The sequence below is a fragment of the Spermophilus citellus genome, assembly GCF_964194105.1.
Source record: "Spermophilus citellus genome assembly, chromosome: 18".
In the NCBI taxonomy this organism is placed as follows: domain Eukaryota; kingdom Metazoa; phylum Chordata; class Mammalia; order Rodentia; family Sciuridae; genus Spermophilus; species Spermophilus citellus.
The window spans coordinates 65,639,900-65,657,272 of record NC_138200.1 but is presented as its reverse complement, the minus strand read 5'-3'; the positions used below and the strand labels follow the sequence as shown (position 1 = coordinate 65,657,272).

General features: G+C 59.6%; 1 protein-coding gene across 1 annotated transcript; it reads left to right on the top strand.

Moving 5' to 3' along the window:
* Positions 1–431: 431 nt before the first annotated feature.
* Positions 432–10,072, top strand: KCNG4 (potassium voltage-gated channel modifier subfamily G member 4; the record flags this gene model as incomplete). The annotated part of the gene is made up of 2 exons (XM_081275675.1): positions 432–1,181; positions 9,078–10,072. 2 exons carry the CDS (start codon positions 432–434, stop codon positions 9,849–9,851), a joined length of 1,524 nt encoding a protein of 507 aa, XP_081131801.1. The 3' UTR covers positions 9,852–10,072.
* Positions 10,073–17,373: the final 7,301 nt, after the last annotated feature.

Below are 17,373 nucleotides of genomic sequence, written 5' to 3'. Positions count from 1 at the left end.
CCTCATGCCACCCCAGCCTCACAGACCAAGCAGAGGGCGTGGGGAGGCTGTGGCCAGCCCCTAAAGGATGGGAGCCTCGCGGGGACCCTGACTGCCTCTCTTTACCAACCAACCGGGCCCTGCGGGTTTGTGAGAGTCCCTGCATTTGAATGCAGGATGTTGAGAACAGAGAGGCAAAGCCACATGCCCCAGGCCACACAGCCCAGAGGGCCACCTTGTCTAGTTCAGGACCAGCCCCTCGAGTCCCCATGATCCCAGTGGCTGTTCTGAGAGATGAGGGTCAGGAAGCAGGGTGCAGGAGGAGCCACAGGAAAGCCAGGGAGCGGGTGGCCTGGGAGTGGGCCTCCCCCAGCCTCACCTCCCTGTCTCCTGCCCTTTCTCTGGTGTCAGACAGGTGCTCCCACTGCTCGCGGGCAGGGACATCTCTGGCCATGCCCGTGCCTTCGGGAGATGGGGTCCTGGGCCTCGGACACCCTCACGGTGGCTCCTACAGCCCCCTGAGCCAGCTCCTGCCGGGCCCCCTGGAGACTCGGTCGGCCAAGGGCCTGTACTACCGCAGGGCCCGGAGGCTGGGCGCGCTGGAGGCCCCCCCGGAGGCGGACCTCAAAAAGGAAGTCCTGGTCAACGTCGGGGGCCGCCGGTTCCTGCTGCCCTGGAGCACGCTGGACGCGTTCCCGCTGAGCCGCCTGAGCCAGCTCCGGTTCTGCCGCAGCCGCGAGGAGATGGGGCAGCTGTGCGACGACTTCGACGAGGACACCCAGGAGTTCTTCTTCGACAGGAGCCCCAGCGCCTTCGCGGTGATCGCGAGCTTCCTGGCGGCCGGGAAGCTGGTGCTCCTGCAGGACACGTGCGCGCTGTCCTTCCGGGAGGAGCTGGCCTACTGGGGCATCGCGGAGGGCAGCCTGGAGCGCTGCTGCCTGCGCAGGCTGCTCGGGAGGCTGGAGGAGGCGGCCGAGCTGCGCCGCGAGGAGGCCCTGCAGCGGCAGCGCGAGGCCGGCCACCCCGCGGGGCGCAGCTCGCGCTGGGGGCTGTGCATGAGGCAGCTGGGCGACATGGTGGAGAACCCGCGCTCCGGGCTGCCCGGCAAGGTCTTCGCCTGCCTCTCCGTCCTCTTTGTGGCCACCACGGCCGTCAGCCTGTGCGTCAGCACCATGCCCGACCTCAGGGCCGAGGAGGACAAGGTGAGTGGCCCCCACGGGCCCAGGTGGCCACGTCGTCACTTCTTGAAAGGTAGAGGAAATGAGACCGCTGTCCAGCGTGGCTGGTGTCGTTAATAGGCCAGGGCAGCGGGAAGAGGTCACTTTTAGCCATTTCTGGAGGAAGAGGGCCACAGAGGGCTCCTGAGGGTCATCACCTGGCCCGACCCAGGAGCTGACAGTCACTCCTGGTCTCAGTGGGCCAGCGAGGCCAGCCTCACCTACCAGCTCTGTGAGGCAGGCGAGTCCCTTCACCTCTCTGAGTAGGACAGGCAGCACCGCCGTGAAGGCCCACACAGGCCACGGGCCGAGCGCATGTTCCTTGGGCAGCCGCTTTGTGCTGAGCCCCAGGCCAGGCCCAGGCCCCACAGTCTTGAGGCACCTTCTCCTGGGCGTCCCGGCTCCGTTTTCAGATGCAGAATCGGAGGCACAGACCATCTGGTTCCTTGCAGTTAGGTAGTAGAGACACCCTGACGGCAGGGATCCCCAGCCCCCCCCCCCCCCCCCCCCGGCTCCCCTGGCCACCTGACCCGAGTCCCTCTCCCCGATGGCCTCGCAGGATGGGAACTCAGAGACGAGATGGCTTGTAAGTGATGCCACCCCAGGAGGCCGAGCAAACTTGCTGCCTGCCCACCCCTACGTCGGGGAGACCCCAGGCCCCCAGGGCACCCAATGGCCCGAGAAGGGGAATAACTCGCGTTTTTCTGGGAGAGCTTCCAGTTAGAAGTGCATCGATGCTGAACTCAGAGCACCACTCCCCCTGCTCTGAGCTCCTCGGCTCCCGTCGTCCTGGCGCACAGGGCTTGCGTTATAACAGGCAGTTGACAAAACACACACGTCCCTAAGGCAGCCTGTGCCACAGAGGCTCCTAACAGCTGTCAGTCCCCCTTAGTGTCCCTCCCTTACAGACACACCCCAGGGCAAGACATAGGATCAGAGACCCTTCCAGATCCAAGAGGCCCATGGAGGACCAGCCTGTCTCCCACACAGTAGGCTCTCAATGAATATTTGTGGAACAAAGTGTGTCTTGTCCAACCTGTAAACATCTTGTCCTGATAAAGACAACTGAGCTACTCAGAAGCAGCTTGTCCCCCTGGTGCCCCCCCCCAGAAGACGAGCATTTGTCATTCATTAGCACCGAAGCCCACAGTGTAGAAGCCCGTGCTCCAGGGACATGTCCGTGTGCACTGCAGGAAGAAGACCAGGCAGAGTGGGCACCCGCTGACCCCGGTCCTCCAGGGTGCCCCACCCCAGCCTCCACAGTGCGCTCCTCGTGGGGATTCGCAGAGAGAGGCTGGAGGACCAGAGGGTCAGGGCCTCCCTAGCCCAAAGATTAGAAAAGGCAAAGGGGGCAAACTCGGGCCCAGCCTAATGTGACGCAGATTTGAGGTGGGACAGGGGCTTAGAGAGCAGGGCAGCCCCGAGCCGGCACCTGGGGTGCAGCCTGGTCTCCTGGGTCGGAGGGATGGAGCCTGTCCCCGGCTGCATCCTCAGGTTCTCCCTGAGAGGCGCAGCAGAGGATCTGTTTTCCTTTGGGGACGATAACTCAGAGAGCTGGAGAGGCTGAGGACGGTCTTTGTTCTTCCAAGTCTGTGTCCTCACATTTACATAAACAGCTGCTGTCCGTGCACGTGCTTGTACTTCGTATCTGCCCCCAGGGGACATGAGGCCAAGAGCCCCTATTCAGACAGCTGGCTGCTCACACTGGCCGCTGCCCCTGCGGACTGGCCCTGGGGTACCCACTTAGAGGAGCCATGCCGCTGCAGGGACTCACCCCCGACGTGACCCACTGAGCTCCACCTGGGGGGGAGTCCCCCAAGGACGCAGCTTTCCGTGTTCTTTTCCTAAATTGTGTCAGAGAGGTCCCTGGGAGTGAACTTTGCCACCAGGGCCGGGTCTGTGCCTGAGAGTGCAAATTACAATGGGGGTGTGTGGGGGGGGGCAGCGCACACAGCAAGAACCAAGCCTGGGGCCGGGGGCCGTGCAGCTGCAGCTGGGCAGCGCCGGGTCTGGGCTTGCCCCACGTACTCTGATGCTTGTCAAGAGCCCACAAGGCCCCGTGGGGTGGGGCAGGGGTGGGCCCTGGGCCTTGCCTGAACTGTGGAAGTGTGGGCACCTGGCTAAGGTGGGGCCGGGGGAGGAGGGCACCGAGATCGGGGGCCACTGCTGGGTCAGGACGACACAGCTCACCCGGGTGCAAACTGCACCTGCCCCTGCAGCCAGCTCCCTCCCTCCACCCTCATGAGTCAGGCTTCCCATCCGGCCACCCTGCTCTGCACCTTCTCCTCCTCCGTGACACTTGGTCACTGCTCCCCTCGTTTCATCCTTCACATCCCCCTTGCACCTTCCTGGATCACAGCCAGAAAGACCCCTGGGCCGGGTCCCCCTTCCCTAGTGCTATCCATCCGTCCTCTGCCTTGCACCAGCACAACCATCCGCCTCCTCTCCGTGGGTCTCGCTCCCAGCCCCCGAAGCCCAGCACAAACCTCATCCACCCAGCCTCATCCACAGTCCTCCCCAGAGGCCCTGCCTCTGCCTGGGCTTGTTGTCCCAAAGATCTCTCCTTTAGTGATCACCAAGGGCACCATCTTGGAGGCCATGGGAGGTGGCCTCCCACCCTCTGCTCAGGAGGAACCTCCAAGAGATTGGGAGCCGAGTTACAGTCAGCCCTTGGGATCCCTGGGGATGGGGTTCCGGGCGCCCCACCAACCTCAGACTCTGAGATCCAGGGATGCCCCAGTCTCTCGTGTGACATGGCACAGTGTTCGCACGTGACCTGTGCACACCCTCTGGTGGATTCACACCCCACCTCCAGGTTGCTCACGCCATGAACCCTGTTGACTCTTGCTGCGCCATCTCCTCTGGGGGATATGACCAGGGAAAGTCTGGACATGTTCAGTGCAGACGACACTTTTTTTTAATACTTTCAAACTGCATTTAGTTGGATCCACAGACACAGAGCCACTGGTAAGGAGGGCCGGCCGGCTGCACTTATTAGACCCCTGCTGTGACCCGAGCACTGTGCAGGGCTCCCTGACTCCTGTTTGATCCTTACCGTAACCGTTCTTGGCCATGAGGTTCAGTGGCCGGAGCTCTCCAGTAACGCTCACTCCGCGGAAGAGAAGTCCGCATCTAGCCGGCCCCCGGAGGGTGGGAGGCCGGGGAGGAAGAAGGCAGGCTGGACTGAGGCGCCCCTGCAGGGCCAGTCCCGAGCAGGGCCTCCCCAGGGAGGAGCATCCTGACTCGGACCCTTGGCTCCCCCAGGGCCAAGAGCCCAGGCCCAGATCACATCCAGCCTGGTCCACTGGGTTGCCACGCCTCAGAGCCCTGCGTCCCAGGGTGGGGAGGTGGGCAGACCGAGGAGGGAGCAGAGGAAGAGGAGACCTGGGGACAGGGCCACATGAAGAGGCCCAGTGGAGGGAGAGGTGGCCCAGGTGGCATCGGGTCCCAGAAAGAACGGGGAGGGAGAAGCTGGGGAAGAGTGAGTCAGCACGTCCAGCCCAGGAGAGGCTAGGAGGACCAGCCTGGACTCAGGCCCAGCCAGGGGCGGCATGTTGGACTCTGCCTGTGGGAAGGAGCCCAGGGAGGGCAGCCCAAAGGCACCAGAGAGCGAGACCCACAGGGAACCCAGCTCAGGGTACGAGAGAGTGCGACTCCTGCCACCTGCAGAACAGGCAGCTGCAGGAGCTGCATAGAGACCAAGGGAGAGAGGAAAGCTCCCAGGTCCAGACTGTCGGCCCTGAGCCCCCCACAGGGGACCTTCCAGAACGGACCCCCGCCCTGCAGCGTCTGCCCAGCTGCCCATCCACAGACCCCGGCAGAGACGTGGCCCTCAGGAAGCCCTGTGCCCACCTAGGCCTGGGCAGCAGCTGGCACAGCAGCTCTGCTCTGGTGCAGCTGGACAGGGCCCAGCGAGGCTGCAGGCCCACTCACTGCCTACCAGGCCCCACTTGGCCAGCTCAGATAGGACATGGGATCCCTTCTTACTAAATATGACACTACCAGAAACTTCTGCCTTCAAGGTGCACAGTTCAACAGCGTTAGGGCACTCAGAGCTGGCAACCATCGCCCTGTCTTATTCCAGAACATTTCCATCACCCCAGGAACCCACAGCAGTTCCTCCCACCCCTACGCCCACCCCTTGTCCCTGGCCAACACTGGCCCCTTTCCACCTCTGCGGATCCGCCCTTCCTCGACCTTTCACATGCATGGAGCCGAGCACGTGTGTCTGGCTTCTTTCTCTGGCGCCCTTTCTCAGGGTGTATCTCACCTTGGTGCGGATCGTACCTCGTTCCCTTCCATGGCTGATGAGTGTGGCATGGCGTGAGTGCCACACTGGAGCTACCCGTTGGTGGCTGATGGGCATCACGTTGTTTCCAATTTGCACCGAGAGGAGTAACATTGCTGGGGACCTTTGTGTGCAAGTGTCTGTGGGTGGATGTGTGTGTCCTTGTCTCTGCTGGGTCCCTTGGAAGCTCTAGACTGTTCTCCGCAGCAGAGGCACCATTTAGCGTCCCACCAGCAGCCACGGAGGGTCCCACTTCTTCATGATCTCACCCACTCTTCCCGGGGCTGTCTTCTTGATTCCAGCCAGCCTCGCGGGTGGGAAGCGGTGTCTCCTTGTGGCTTTGAATTTTCTTTTTAATTTCTTGCATTTGAACTTTCATTATGGAAAATTTCAGACATCTACAAAGTCCATGGACCCCAGTACCCAAGACTCAGCTCAATCTCCAGGTCCTGCCGTTCTCCTTCCCTCTCTCCACCACAATCGCTCCTCCTTGTCATTCATCATTTTTACCTTACCATTTTGCAGGTACCATGATGTGCACTGAAACGCACCAGCCATAGCTGCGTTGAACACACAGATACGCAGTGCAACCTTCACCCCTGTTAATATGATATTGAACATCCCCCTACCCCCCGAAACTCCCCCCATGGTCCTTCCCAGTCAGCCCAGGGCTCCTGCCATCAAAATGGATGAGCTTCGCCCCTTCTTGAACATGCCGTGGGTGGAAATGCTGCATCGGGCTTGTTCGGTTCCACTTCGGGCCTGTGGTCCCTGGTCCCACTCTGGCCTCCTGGGGCTGCCTCTCTGCCTCTCCCTGAATGAAGGAATCAGGGCCCTTCTCATTCCCACAGGGAGCCAGCCCAGGAACAGGGTGACACCCGGGCCCTGCCTGCCTAGGATTGAGGGGCTTTCTAGGACCAGGATTTTCTGTGCTCAAACCCAGAAAGATGTGGGCAGACTAGGGACTAGTTGGAGCTGTTCCTTTCCCCGCAAAATACCACCAGCAACTTCCCCAGAGAGACAGGAACCGGAACTCTCTTTTCTTTCCTTCCTTCCCTTTCCTTGTTTCCTTCCAATGCGGCCTGGGCGGGGTCACCCTCCCTGGAGCCGTAAATCCCACCTCCTGCTGCCAGCTGCACATCCCCTGGGCGGCAGAGCGGTCAGATGGAGTCAGGTGGAGTCCTGCTGCAGTGCAGGGAGGGACCGGGCCAGGCTGTGGGAGGACAGGGTGCGCCCGGCATGAACAGCCAGACACCAGCACCAGCCACGGGGGGGTGGGGGACCTGCAGGCCCTCTCAGCCCTTCAGGATCACCTCAGGAGCCCTGTGTTGGTTTTGAAAAGTCTTCCCACACCACAGGCCTCTAGAGCCAAGGGGAACAACCCAGGGGGTCAGTAAACAAGAGGCCTTGTAGGGGGAATCTGGCCCAGAGTCTAGCTCTCCGGTGCTTCCACATCTAGGGGCCTTGCCAACCTGCACATTCCTGGGCCCCACCCACGGTGGCAGTTTTGTGATGGGGCCCAAGAACCTGCACTTGCAAAACCCCCCTGGGATCTTCTGATGCACGGGGTTCTGTCTCAGCTTTGAAAAATTCCGATTGTGTCCCAAACTCTCCATTGGAGACTGAAGCACAGAGAGAGTAAGGACTATTTCAAGGTCACACAGCAGGACTGGAGATTCAGGATCCCAAACTCTTGAGCTTTCCAGGATCCGGAGCAGACCTCAGATCCTGAAGCCATCTCAGAGGGTAGAGAATGTCTTCAGCAGGGGGAGGAGGACACGGATGCCCTCCGTTTGAGCCAGGAGGCTATTGTCTTGAGTGACATGTCGGTCACATGCCCAGTCGTCATTGCGTGCTGCCAACGCTTCATATGCATGGATTGCATGTGCCCACCAACCTTCAGGGCACAGACAACTGGAAGCCCAGAGGGGACAAAGGACCCCCTGAGTAAGTGGGCAGCTGGGATTTGAACCTGGGCCACAAATGCTCTGGGCTCCATCTCTCAACAGCCCTCCCTCTACCCCCCACCCGACACAGACCAGACGGAGGTCAAGGAGAACAGAGCCCAGCCCTGGACAGGCCAGTGAGACCTGGGATGGACCCGCCCCTTTCTTTTTCTCCCGCAGTCAGACATAGAGAACATTTTGTTTTAGGATTCCTCTGGGCCCAAGCCCTGGAAATAATTTCTTTTTCCACTTCAGAGCGTTTTAATCTAAAAAAACTGCCATTGTCAACATGCTGCTTTTCACAAGGGCAGTGGGCTTTGGCCATCCATCCACTCATCCATCAGGTGTGTGCTTCTGTGTGTGTTATTAATACTTGGGTTCTTAACCCTGGCTGCACATTAGAGTCATCTGTGGGGCTTCTGGAAAATTCTACCACTCAAGTGAAAACCCAGATCAACTAAATTAGAATCTCTGGGCATCTGGCCTGGAGATCAGGGTGTTTCCAAGCCTCCCAGGTGATTCTACGGCACAGCCAAGGTTGAGGCACGTTTGAGCAGGGCTTCTCAAACCTCAAGGTGCACCAAATCACTGTGGAGTCTGTTAAAATGCAGTTGCGGTGGGGGGGGGGGGTCAATGCCTTGGTTGGAGGACCACACTCTGAATAATACCAGGCTAGTGGGACCATGTTAGATGTTAGGAGCCAGGGGCAGGGAGCTGAGCAACACAGGGTGGCCACAGAATGGCCCCACCTGGCTGGAACCAGCAAGGAAGACAATGGCTGGGTGAAGGTTGCCACCACATGTCACAGGGACTGGACTGCAGCCTTGGGTCCCTCCAGCCCCCAGAGCTAGGTCTGCTGCCCTCGCTACCTTACGCCAAGAGCTAACACACGCCTGGCACACAGGGGACCCTCAATTCATTTTTGTGGACTCAAAGAATGAGGGACAATAGCTGAAGTTACAGAAACAGCTTATGGTGGCTGAGACCTGGGTTAGGGTCAGACACCACCATCTACTAGTTCTGTGAGCTCAGGCAAGTCGTGGCACTACTAGGAGCTATTTCCTGAGCCATGAAATGAGGTCACACCACTCACTCACAGCATTCCAAGGGCCAGCACCAGAGCAGTGTGGCACCCGGAAAGAGCTTACATCAGCGAAAGTGAAGGTTGGCCTCCATAACATGGAAGCCCTAGGAGTCAGGCTTGAAACGAAACAGCAGTTGATATCTTTCTTGCAGACAGTCCTCATTGAGACCTGGGTGAGTGGGTGGCTCCTATTCTGAGACCCAGATTTTTCCACCTGGAGGGTCTATCCTCCCCAGAGCGCTGGTCCAACCTGCCATTCTGAGCTACATTGCAGGCCCACCTGTGCGTCCTGGTGCAGGGAACCGGGAGTGTGCGACCGCTCACCCCAACCCCTGGGCCCAGAGGTGGTTCTCCATAGGTGAGTTGCAAGGGAGGCTGGAGAGGGTGGCGTCAGATCCAGCCGAGCAGCCTTGGAACCAGCCACAACCTGAAACTGCAAAAGAGGAGGCTGGGTGGACAGCTTGGCCAGCTGACCCATCCAGGAAGGCTTCTTAGGAGAAGCCGACTCCCCACTTCCCGTGCCTTGGGGTTCTCCCACCTGCCTCTCGTTGCTCTCCCCCCAGGGCGAATGTTCTCACAAATGCTACTACATCTTCGTGGTGGAGACCATCTGCGTGGCCTGGTTCTCCCTGGAGTTCTGCCTGCGGTTCGTCCAGGCCCGGAACAAGTGCCAGTTCTTCCAGGGGCCGCTGAACATCATCGACATCCTAGCCATCTCCCCGTACTACGTGTCGCTGGCCGTGTCCGAGGAGCCCCCGGAGGACGGCAAGAGGCCGCCGAGCAGCAGCTCCTACCTGGAGAAGGTGGGGCTGGTGCTGCGCGTGCTGCGGGCGCTGCGCATCCTCTACGTGATGCGCCTGGCGCGCCACTCCCTGGGGCTGCAGACGCTGGGCCTCACGGTGCGGCGCTGTGCGCGGGAGTTCGGGCTGCTGCTCCTCTTCCTGGCCGTGGCGGTCACCCTCTTCTCCCCTCTGGTCTACGTGGCGGAGAATGAGTCCGGCCGGGTCCTGGAGTTCACCAGCATTCCCGCTTCCTATTGGTGGGCCATCATCTCCATGACAACGGTGGGGTACGGGGACATGGTGCCCCGCAGCGTGCCAGGCCAGATGGTGGCCCTCAGCAGCATCCTGAGCGGGATCCTCATCATGGCCTTCCCGGCCACGTCCATCTTCCACACCTTCTCCCACTCCTACCTGGAGCTCAAGAAGGAGCAGGAGCGGCTGCAGGCCCGCCTCTGCCGCCTCCAACGCGCCAACTCTGCCAGCGAACATGAGCTCCTCACCGACGTGGACGACCTGATGCTGGAGGGCCCTGCCTTGCCCATCCCCCAAGTGTAGCTCAGAATCCCTCCTGAATGCACCCTGTAGCCCCAGCCCATTCCTCTTGCTGAACCAAGCTCCAGAACCCCGGGGGTAGACCAACTGGCCGCAGGTCTCCAGAGCTCCAGAGAGCCTCCCAGGCAAGGAGGCTGCCCGGCCAAAGATGTCTGTCGCTGTGATCTTTGGTGGTCATGGCCTCCAGATCCAGGCCAGCCTTCCCCAGCCACCTGCCTCCTCCCCTCCTGCCCATCTGCTGAGCACAGCCCATCCTCGTGAGCCGGGCCATCTCCCTGCCTTCTCTCTTCTCCCCAGCAGTCTGCAGCATCCCACTCTGGGACCTGATGCCCATAGAACTGGTTAAATGACGAGCCTGCAGAAGCCCACTCTTCCCTAGGACCTGCTTTCTTGGGCCGCATCACCACGGGGAAACCCTTCTGCTAGACCCCCGCCCAGCTCCACGTGCTCTCAACCTAACCTCCACCAGCGGATTTCCTGAGGGGGCAGCTGCCAGCCCCCTGCTCTGGAAGCTCTGTGCCAAGAAGGCAGAACTAGGCTGGTGTGGGGTACGTGGCCTCAAGCCTGCCATCCTCTGGCCAACCTGGGACCTGGGCGCAGCAGCACTTGCCAGCAGAGCACAGAAAGCCCTCCTTGGTTACCCAGGCTCTTGGAGGGACATTCTGCAGCCACCCAGCCCTTGGCTTTGACAGAGGCCGACTCTCCCGGGGCTCTGTGATGTCTGCTGCTGGTTCCTCCAGCCCTGCAGGGACCTCAGCTCTCCAAGCTCAGCCTAGACACACGGACACAGAGCCGCTGCCAGGGTCTGCCCCAGCTGGCTCCCGGACCAGGCTACGGGACTGACATTCTGTTTATATCTAGATGTGTGTATTCCTCTGTTGGTTTATGGGCAGATTAACCCTTGGCACCCGGGAGAGAAGCCAGGCTGAGGGCCACAGTGCTGGGATGAGGCAAGGGGTCCTGAGATCAGTAGAGAAGACAAGGACCTCTTGAGCAGTGGACGCCTAGAGGCCCAGAGGCCTAGAGGCCCAGATGGGCTGAGTGCTTTTGGGCATTTGGGGGAAAAGTGGGTTGAGATGAGAGGATGCAGACCCGCAGAGCTTTGTAGAGGTGGTGTGGACAGACGGTGGGTGTGGACGATGACAATGGTCGAGAGGATGTGAGACCAGACTGATTGGGGGTGATTGAGCAGAGAAGCAGGACCTTCAGGGGACCTCCTCCGTGGAACTCACCATACAAGGTCGAGTCACATCTGGAGTCTCTCTCGTCTTTTGTCTCTCAGCGGAGCACACCTAGAAGATGTCCCAATGGCACTCCCCAGGAGCGACAGGGCCCTGCACTGTTGGTCTCTGTTGGCTGAACGTACACTGGGCTGGGAAAGTGCATGGGACACAGAGGAGTCTGGGCCAGGGATCGGGACCTGCGGGTACAGCATGGCCTCACAGGGGGTGGTCGGCACGTCATCGCTGATGATAGGTCCCTTGCTGTGAGCTCCTTCCACTGGTGTTTAGGCCTCTCTGTGCCAGGCCCAGGTGGCCCTACCACAACACACAGCCGACGGCTCTGGCGCGGAGCACCAGCACCAAGCCTGCAGTGAGCTTTGGCCTGGCAAGGAGCCCTGGATTCCTGGACTCCTCAGATGTCCCCCCAGTGGTGCAGGCACATGTCCCCATCCCTTTACACCTCAGCAGTCAGCGGGTCACCAAGCTGACATTTCTCCAAGTAAGCTCTATGCCAAGTGACACAGTGGCCACCGCACAAGGAAAGTCTCTACAGTTCCTACTTCTCACGGTCCGCTCTGCTCTGGGAAATGGCTGGCGAAGTCTCACAGGCATTGGGTCAAGTTCTGGGGACCCTTGAACTATAGCCATGAGTCTTTTGTCCCAGGCTAAACTTTTCTGTAACTACTCTTGGGCAAAGTTTTAAAAAGACAAAGGCTCCCACTTACTCTCTTCCGGGGGCTGGACAACTCACTCCCTCCGTGACTCTGGGCAGCCCTCTTTCTCTGGCGATCAAGGGCAGGCCAGGCTAGATCCTGACCCAGGGTGTTCTGACTAGAGCTCCACAGACTCCCTTCAGGGCCTCGTGGCAGAGAAGATCAGCCACGCGGGCAGAGCTCTGCCAGCCAGGGCACCACCCTGGCCACCGGTGATGTTTGGAATAATGCAAAAATCTCTAGACACCTTCTCCCCCCAGGCAGTGCCTGCCCACAGCCCCTGGAGCTGAGGGGAGGCTCAGCCCTGGGACCAGGGCAGAATCCTCAAGAGACACTAGAAGACCTGGTGTCCTTGAAAGCCCCCACATCTGCCCCCTCCCCTGACTGAGGACATGTCTGTGCCGTGTGTCTGCTGCGGTGACTTCTAACTGCACTCTGCTCACCACTGTGACTGGCTCCCAACTAGAGGTCTCCACTGTCCTTTGTCCCACCCACCAGGCCTCTCCACAGAATGTGCCAAGGCTAAAGGAAAAGTTGAAAACCAGCATGAGATGAGCCACCGTCAGCGCCGTGAGGTTCTAGAGTGACTCCCCACACGCCTGGGGGAAATTCTCCACTCAATTTGAGATGGTAAATTGCAATCAGTGGCTTGCAGGTGGGGCTTAATTAAGGCTCTATTTTTTCTGCTGCTAGTGTCCCAGGAGACGGTCTGAGCCGCCTTGGCCTGTCCTTGCCGAGCAGCCTCTCCTGCCGGTCGGGAGTGTCCAGCTCCTGTAGGCAGCGTCTCCATCCCCATTGGCTGAGAGAGCCTGCGGACTCCAGAGGGCTCCTTCTCTCTGGGGCCAAGGGGAGTGACTGTAGCCACAGGTGGACGTTGTCCGCTGATGACAAGGAGAAACGACCTCCACTTGGAGCCATTTTTCAGGTGGTATCTGTCCAGGGTCATATTCCTGGCGATGGCTGCCATTTGGTTCAGCGTCCCTCTAGCTGAATGGCGATGAGCCCGAGCAGCACGTTGGGAGGATGAGTGAGATCTTGAATGGTTTGAAGGGATTCCAGTGGGGCTGGACCAGGGAGTGTCCCAGGAACCCACCGACTCTATGTTGATGGCTCCTAGGACTTAAGACTATGGGAGTTCCATCAGACTAAGTTAGTCTAAATAGGGAGTGTCCACAGGGGCCCAGAGGGGTGGACCTCTTGGGATGATGTGCAGGTTGAAGTGCAGAGTGGCCACAGAGTTCACCAGTTACTCAAAGGAATCACAATCCCTTAAAAAGAATGGAGAACTCTAGAGTAAAGCAACTCCCTCATTTTAAGATGGCAAGAGGAAGGTTCAGAGAGGGAAGACCACCTGCCCAGGGCCATATACAGCCAACTCATCTAGTCAGCTCCACCATCCTGATTCCCAGCAGAGCACCCTTTGAGGGCATCCTGCTGCAGCTCTCAGGCCACCAGGCCACTCTGTCCTGAGCAGAGTAAGCAGCATTGTGCAGCACATTGTGCAACACTAGACCTGGGGGTCCACTTCTCTGGCCCTTCCTTTCCTCACTTATTCCACAGGGACCATGCAAGAGAGGCCGTGGGTCCTCATCAGCTGGGGGTGACTGTGATTCTGGGAAGAGGGGCAGCTGCAAACAGGAGAGCGCTGAGAAGGAACCAGCTGTGGACACGTCCCAGGCCGCGAAGTGGCTCCTTGGCAAAGCGGCGAGTGGCTCAAGCCGAATGTGTCCACTGATGTCCCTCCCTGCATCCGCCCACCAGCCCCTGCCTGCCCACCTGCTGCCATACCCCCAATCGCCTGGCCGCTGGCAATGGCTGCCCACCACACAGGCCCCTGGAGCCGCCTCCTGAACCCTCGCCCTCTTCTTCCTGGATCTGGGGATGACAGGCGTCACTGCTGGATGACTGCTGGGCCCCCACAGTGGGCTTTTCAACGTTTTCTTTGGAAAACCCATCAAACACACACAAGAAAAACTGCAAGAACAAAAGTAGTGATAGAAGACCCCGATCCACCTTTTAACCTGTCCATCGACTTTTTTGTCCCGTCTTTATTGTCCTTATCTGCGAGTAGCATGTTTTCCGGAGCCACTGAAGAGCAGGCTGACCGCTGGGGGCCTCTGCTCGCAGATCTTCAGACGCCTCAGCTGCCCCGGCCCAAGCGCTGCCCGTCAGGAGTCCCTGGGCTGTTCCAGAGGTCTGGGAACATTTCCAAGCATGGGGTGTCCAACTGCCTACGTGAGCTGTGTCCCTCTCGGGTATCACGTCTGGGGGTACCACGTCCCTTGTCAGTGATATGCAAGCCCTTTGGTTGGAAATGACCCCAGGAAACGCTGGCAGGGGACTGGAGACTGAGAAAGGAGACCAGGGGCCTGGGAGTGCTGTGGCTTGGCCCAGGGATACTCAAATCCAAATCCAAAATGGACCTGCTCCTCCCTAGCCAGCAGGACAGGCAGCACATGCTGACTTGGCTGGGCACGTTCTGGCCACTCCGGCCACCTGTGTGCGGAGGAGGGCATGTCTTTCTTGCAGGTGAACCCGTTCCCAAGGCTCAGCATATCATCTCTGTCCACCTGTGACAAGAAGGGGACCCTCCGTTGTCCTTCCCAGAACCTGACCAGCTTCACCGATTTTTAGAACTAAAATGATCACTGGGTCCAACTTGCCCACTTTACAGGTGTAGACAGGCCCAGAGAGGGGATGTAATTGGGCAAGCCACACAGCCAGTGCTGGCAAAGCCCAGACTCAGTCAGGCTCTGGATTCGCCGTCCCATGCTCCCAGTTCTGGGCCACCTGATCCTGCCAGCGCCTGTCTCTGTGTAGCATCTGACATCCATCCAAGGGGCACCTCCAGGAATGTGACGTTGTTAAAAATAAAGCACAAGGAGCCCAGCCCTGGTCTGCCTCCCAAGGACTCCAGAGAAAGGTGGCGGCGCCCGTCAGCTGCCGACTTCTGTCACTCACCTTTGCCACAAGGAGAACAAAGCCGCGGGGACGCTGGGCTCCATGTGATGTGGCTCGGGAGAATCTGGGTGTCCTGAGCCAAAACTAGCCAATCTTGCTCTTCTGAAGACTTTCCTGGTGCTCAGCAGTGGCCAACCTGACTGGGGTCCCTTTGGGGAAGCTCGGCACTTTCACCTGGCACCTTCCTGGCTCAGCCTCCAGGGACCCTCACCCCCATGTGCCCCCGGAGAAGCATTAAAGAATAGTAAGAAGTGAGGCTGGGGCTTCTCTGCGTGTCAGAGCGGGTCCAGTTACCAGGCTGCTGGGGTTGACCTTGGGCAGGTGGAGGACCCCCGGGAAAGGCAGTGTCGGGGCCAGGGGCCCCCAACCAGGCCACCAGCGAGACCGGGGCCATGAGTTGAGTGTGGCCAAGGCTGGTTTCTGGAGCAGTGTTTCTTCTGCATCTACTGCGTGCCAGGCGCGGAGAGGCGTGAGCAGCACAGGAGCCTGCAGGGCCCAGTGGAGGGGGAGGGGAGGGAGTGGGAGGGCAGCCTGAGCATTCAGAGAACACGCCCCCACAGCTTGAAGTCCCAGGACCGTGGAGGCCCAGGAAAGACTGACCACAGGTGGCTTGGGAGGGCCAGATCTGGCCAGGCTCCTGAAAGAGGCATTGCTGGGTTCTCGGGGACCTTGCGTTCCTCTAAAGCCAATCTGGGGCAGGATGGGAGTGCAGCCATCACATTCGAAGATGGTCTGTTAACTGGAAAACAAGCCCTGAAACCACGGTCAAAGGAAACAGCGTTTCTTGGAACAAAGGTTCGCACCTGAATCAGGGAGGCGCGGGGGCCGGGAAGGCAGGAGCAGGGGACGTGCCTGACGAGGGGTTTCCACGGAGGTCGTGTTCAGGGGCAGCTCACTGGCTGGGCAGAAGCCCTGTATCACTCAGCCCCTCTGAGTGGCTAGGGGTGCCCAACACAGCAGAGGCTCCGAACGCTCCTTTGCCTCAAAGACCCACGTCAAGACCCACGTTGACCCCAGTGGTCCTCCAAGTCCATGAGCAACCCACCCTGTGGCCTGCCCCGTGGCTCCCCACTCCTCTGCAGAAAGTCGCTGCCTGCGTTTCCTTCCTGGGTCCTGGAAAACACTAGCAGGAGGAAGGGGAGATGGAGGAGAGCAGCCAGGCCACGTGGCGGCCACAGCAGTGTCGGTGGGCCTGGTCAGCCCGTTCACACTGACTGGCAGATGTGGTTCAAGCCCAGGGGTGGCTTGGGGAGGCGGTGTAGAGAGGGAAACCCAGGGGCACACGGAGCAAGAGAAAATTTCTCTCCTGTGCCACTCTCCCACCCTGATAATAGCTCAACACGCTCTAGAGCGCACTTGTAAATATCAGAATGACTCCTTTCCAAGTTCAAGAAGCCCTATTCTGACTTCATTAGACAAATAAATGAGCGAATAAACAATCAGAGAATTATTGGCTCTTATAACTGGAAATCCAGATGGAGTTCAGGTATGGTTTAGTCTATAGGTTCAGTCAATGCCATTGGCTGATGCAGATTCACTGCATCTCCCTCTGCCTCCTGGGTGTGGTGGCTTTATCCAGGCTCTCTTCATGGCCACAAGGTGGCTGCATAAGCTCTAAATCTCACACCCACACTCCACCAAATCCACTGAAAGAAAATGCCTTGTGCCTAGACTCCCAATCACGGCTCTCCTTGGTCTTATGGAGCAGGTTACGTGCACATCCTGGAACCAACTTCTGTGGCCTCACCAATTGGCTCATGTGGGTGGAGACTCACCCAGGAACATGGGCTCTGCCCCACCCAGGCCAGAATGGACAGGGCGAGGTCTCCTGAGGACAAGGAGGGCACTGCTCCGAAGAGGGAAATGGTACAGGGCAGCATCCCTGGGTGACTGCTACTCTGTGCCAGCCCCTGTGCTGGGGACAGTTCTGGGAGAGCTGGACTGGCATGCCCTGCTCACAAGAGGGCTGCCCCGCCCCCAGCTCCCTGGGGCATGCAGGGACACCCCCTTGCCCACTGCCCGCGTCTGGGCTCTTTGAGGAGTCAGCAGAACAGCTCTGGGCTCACCCTGGGGAGCTTGAGGATGAGGGGGCAAGCTGGGCCCAGAGGCCCCTGGGCAAGGCTGGGACGGGGCGGCCAGGCAGGGTGTGCGATGTCCCCAGAGCTGTCCCCAAGGCTGTTCCAGGCCTGGGGGCTCACAGGAACAGCCGAAGAGGCGCCAAGGAAGACGGTGGGGGCTGCTCTGCAGAGGCGGACCCGGAGATGAGGCTGCAGCAAAGCTCTGCAGGAGGAGGAGGGGCAGGGTTCACCGACCCCCAGCCCCCCAGTGTCCTCCAGGGCACATCCTGGTGTTAGTGTCCACAGGAGAGAAGGCGCTAGAGTGCAGGAAGGAGGTGCGCTCAGGGCCCGCAGGGACAGGGCAGGGCTGCCTGACGCGGCATAGGCCCCGAACGCTCCCTTGCTTCGAACGGGCCCTTCCCACAGGGAACATGCTGTCACACCTTCCCCGCACCCTGTGGGAAGGGCACTGACCACGCCAGCCTGTGTCCACCTGTGTCCTCTTTAGTAACAGTGCCGCTGCTAACCAGCCATCTCTGTGGCAAGGTGTGGCCTGCAACCAGGTTTGGAC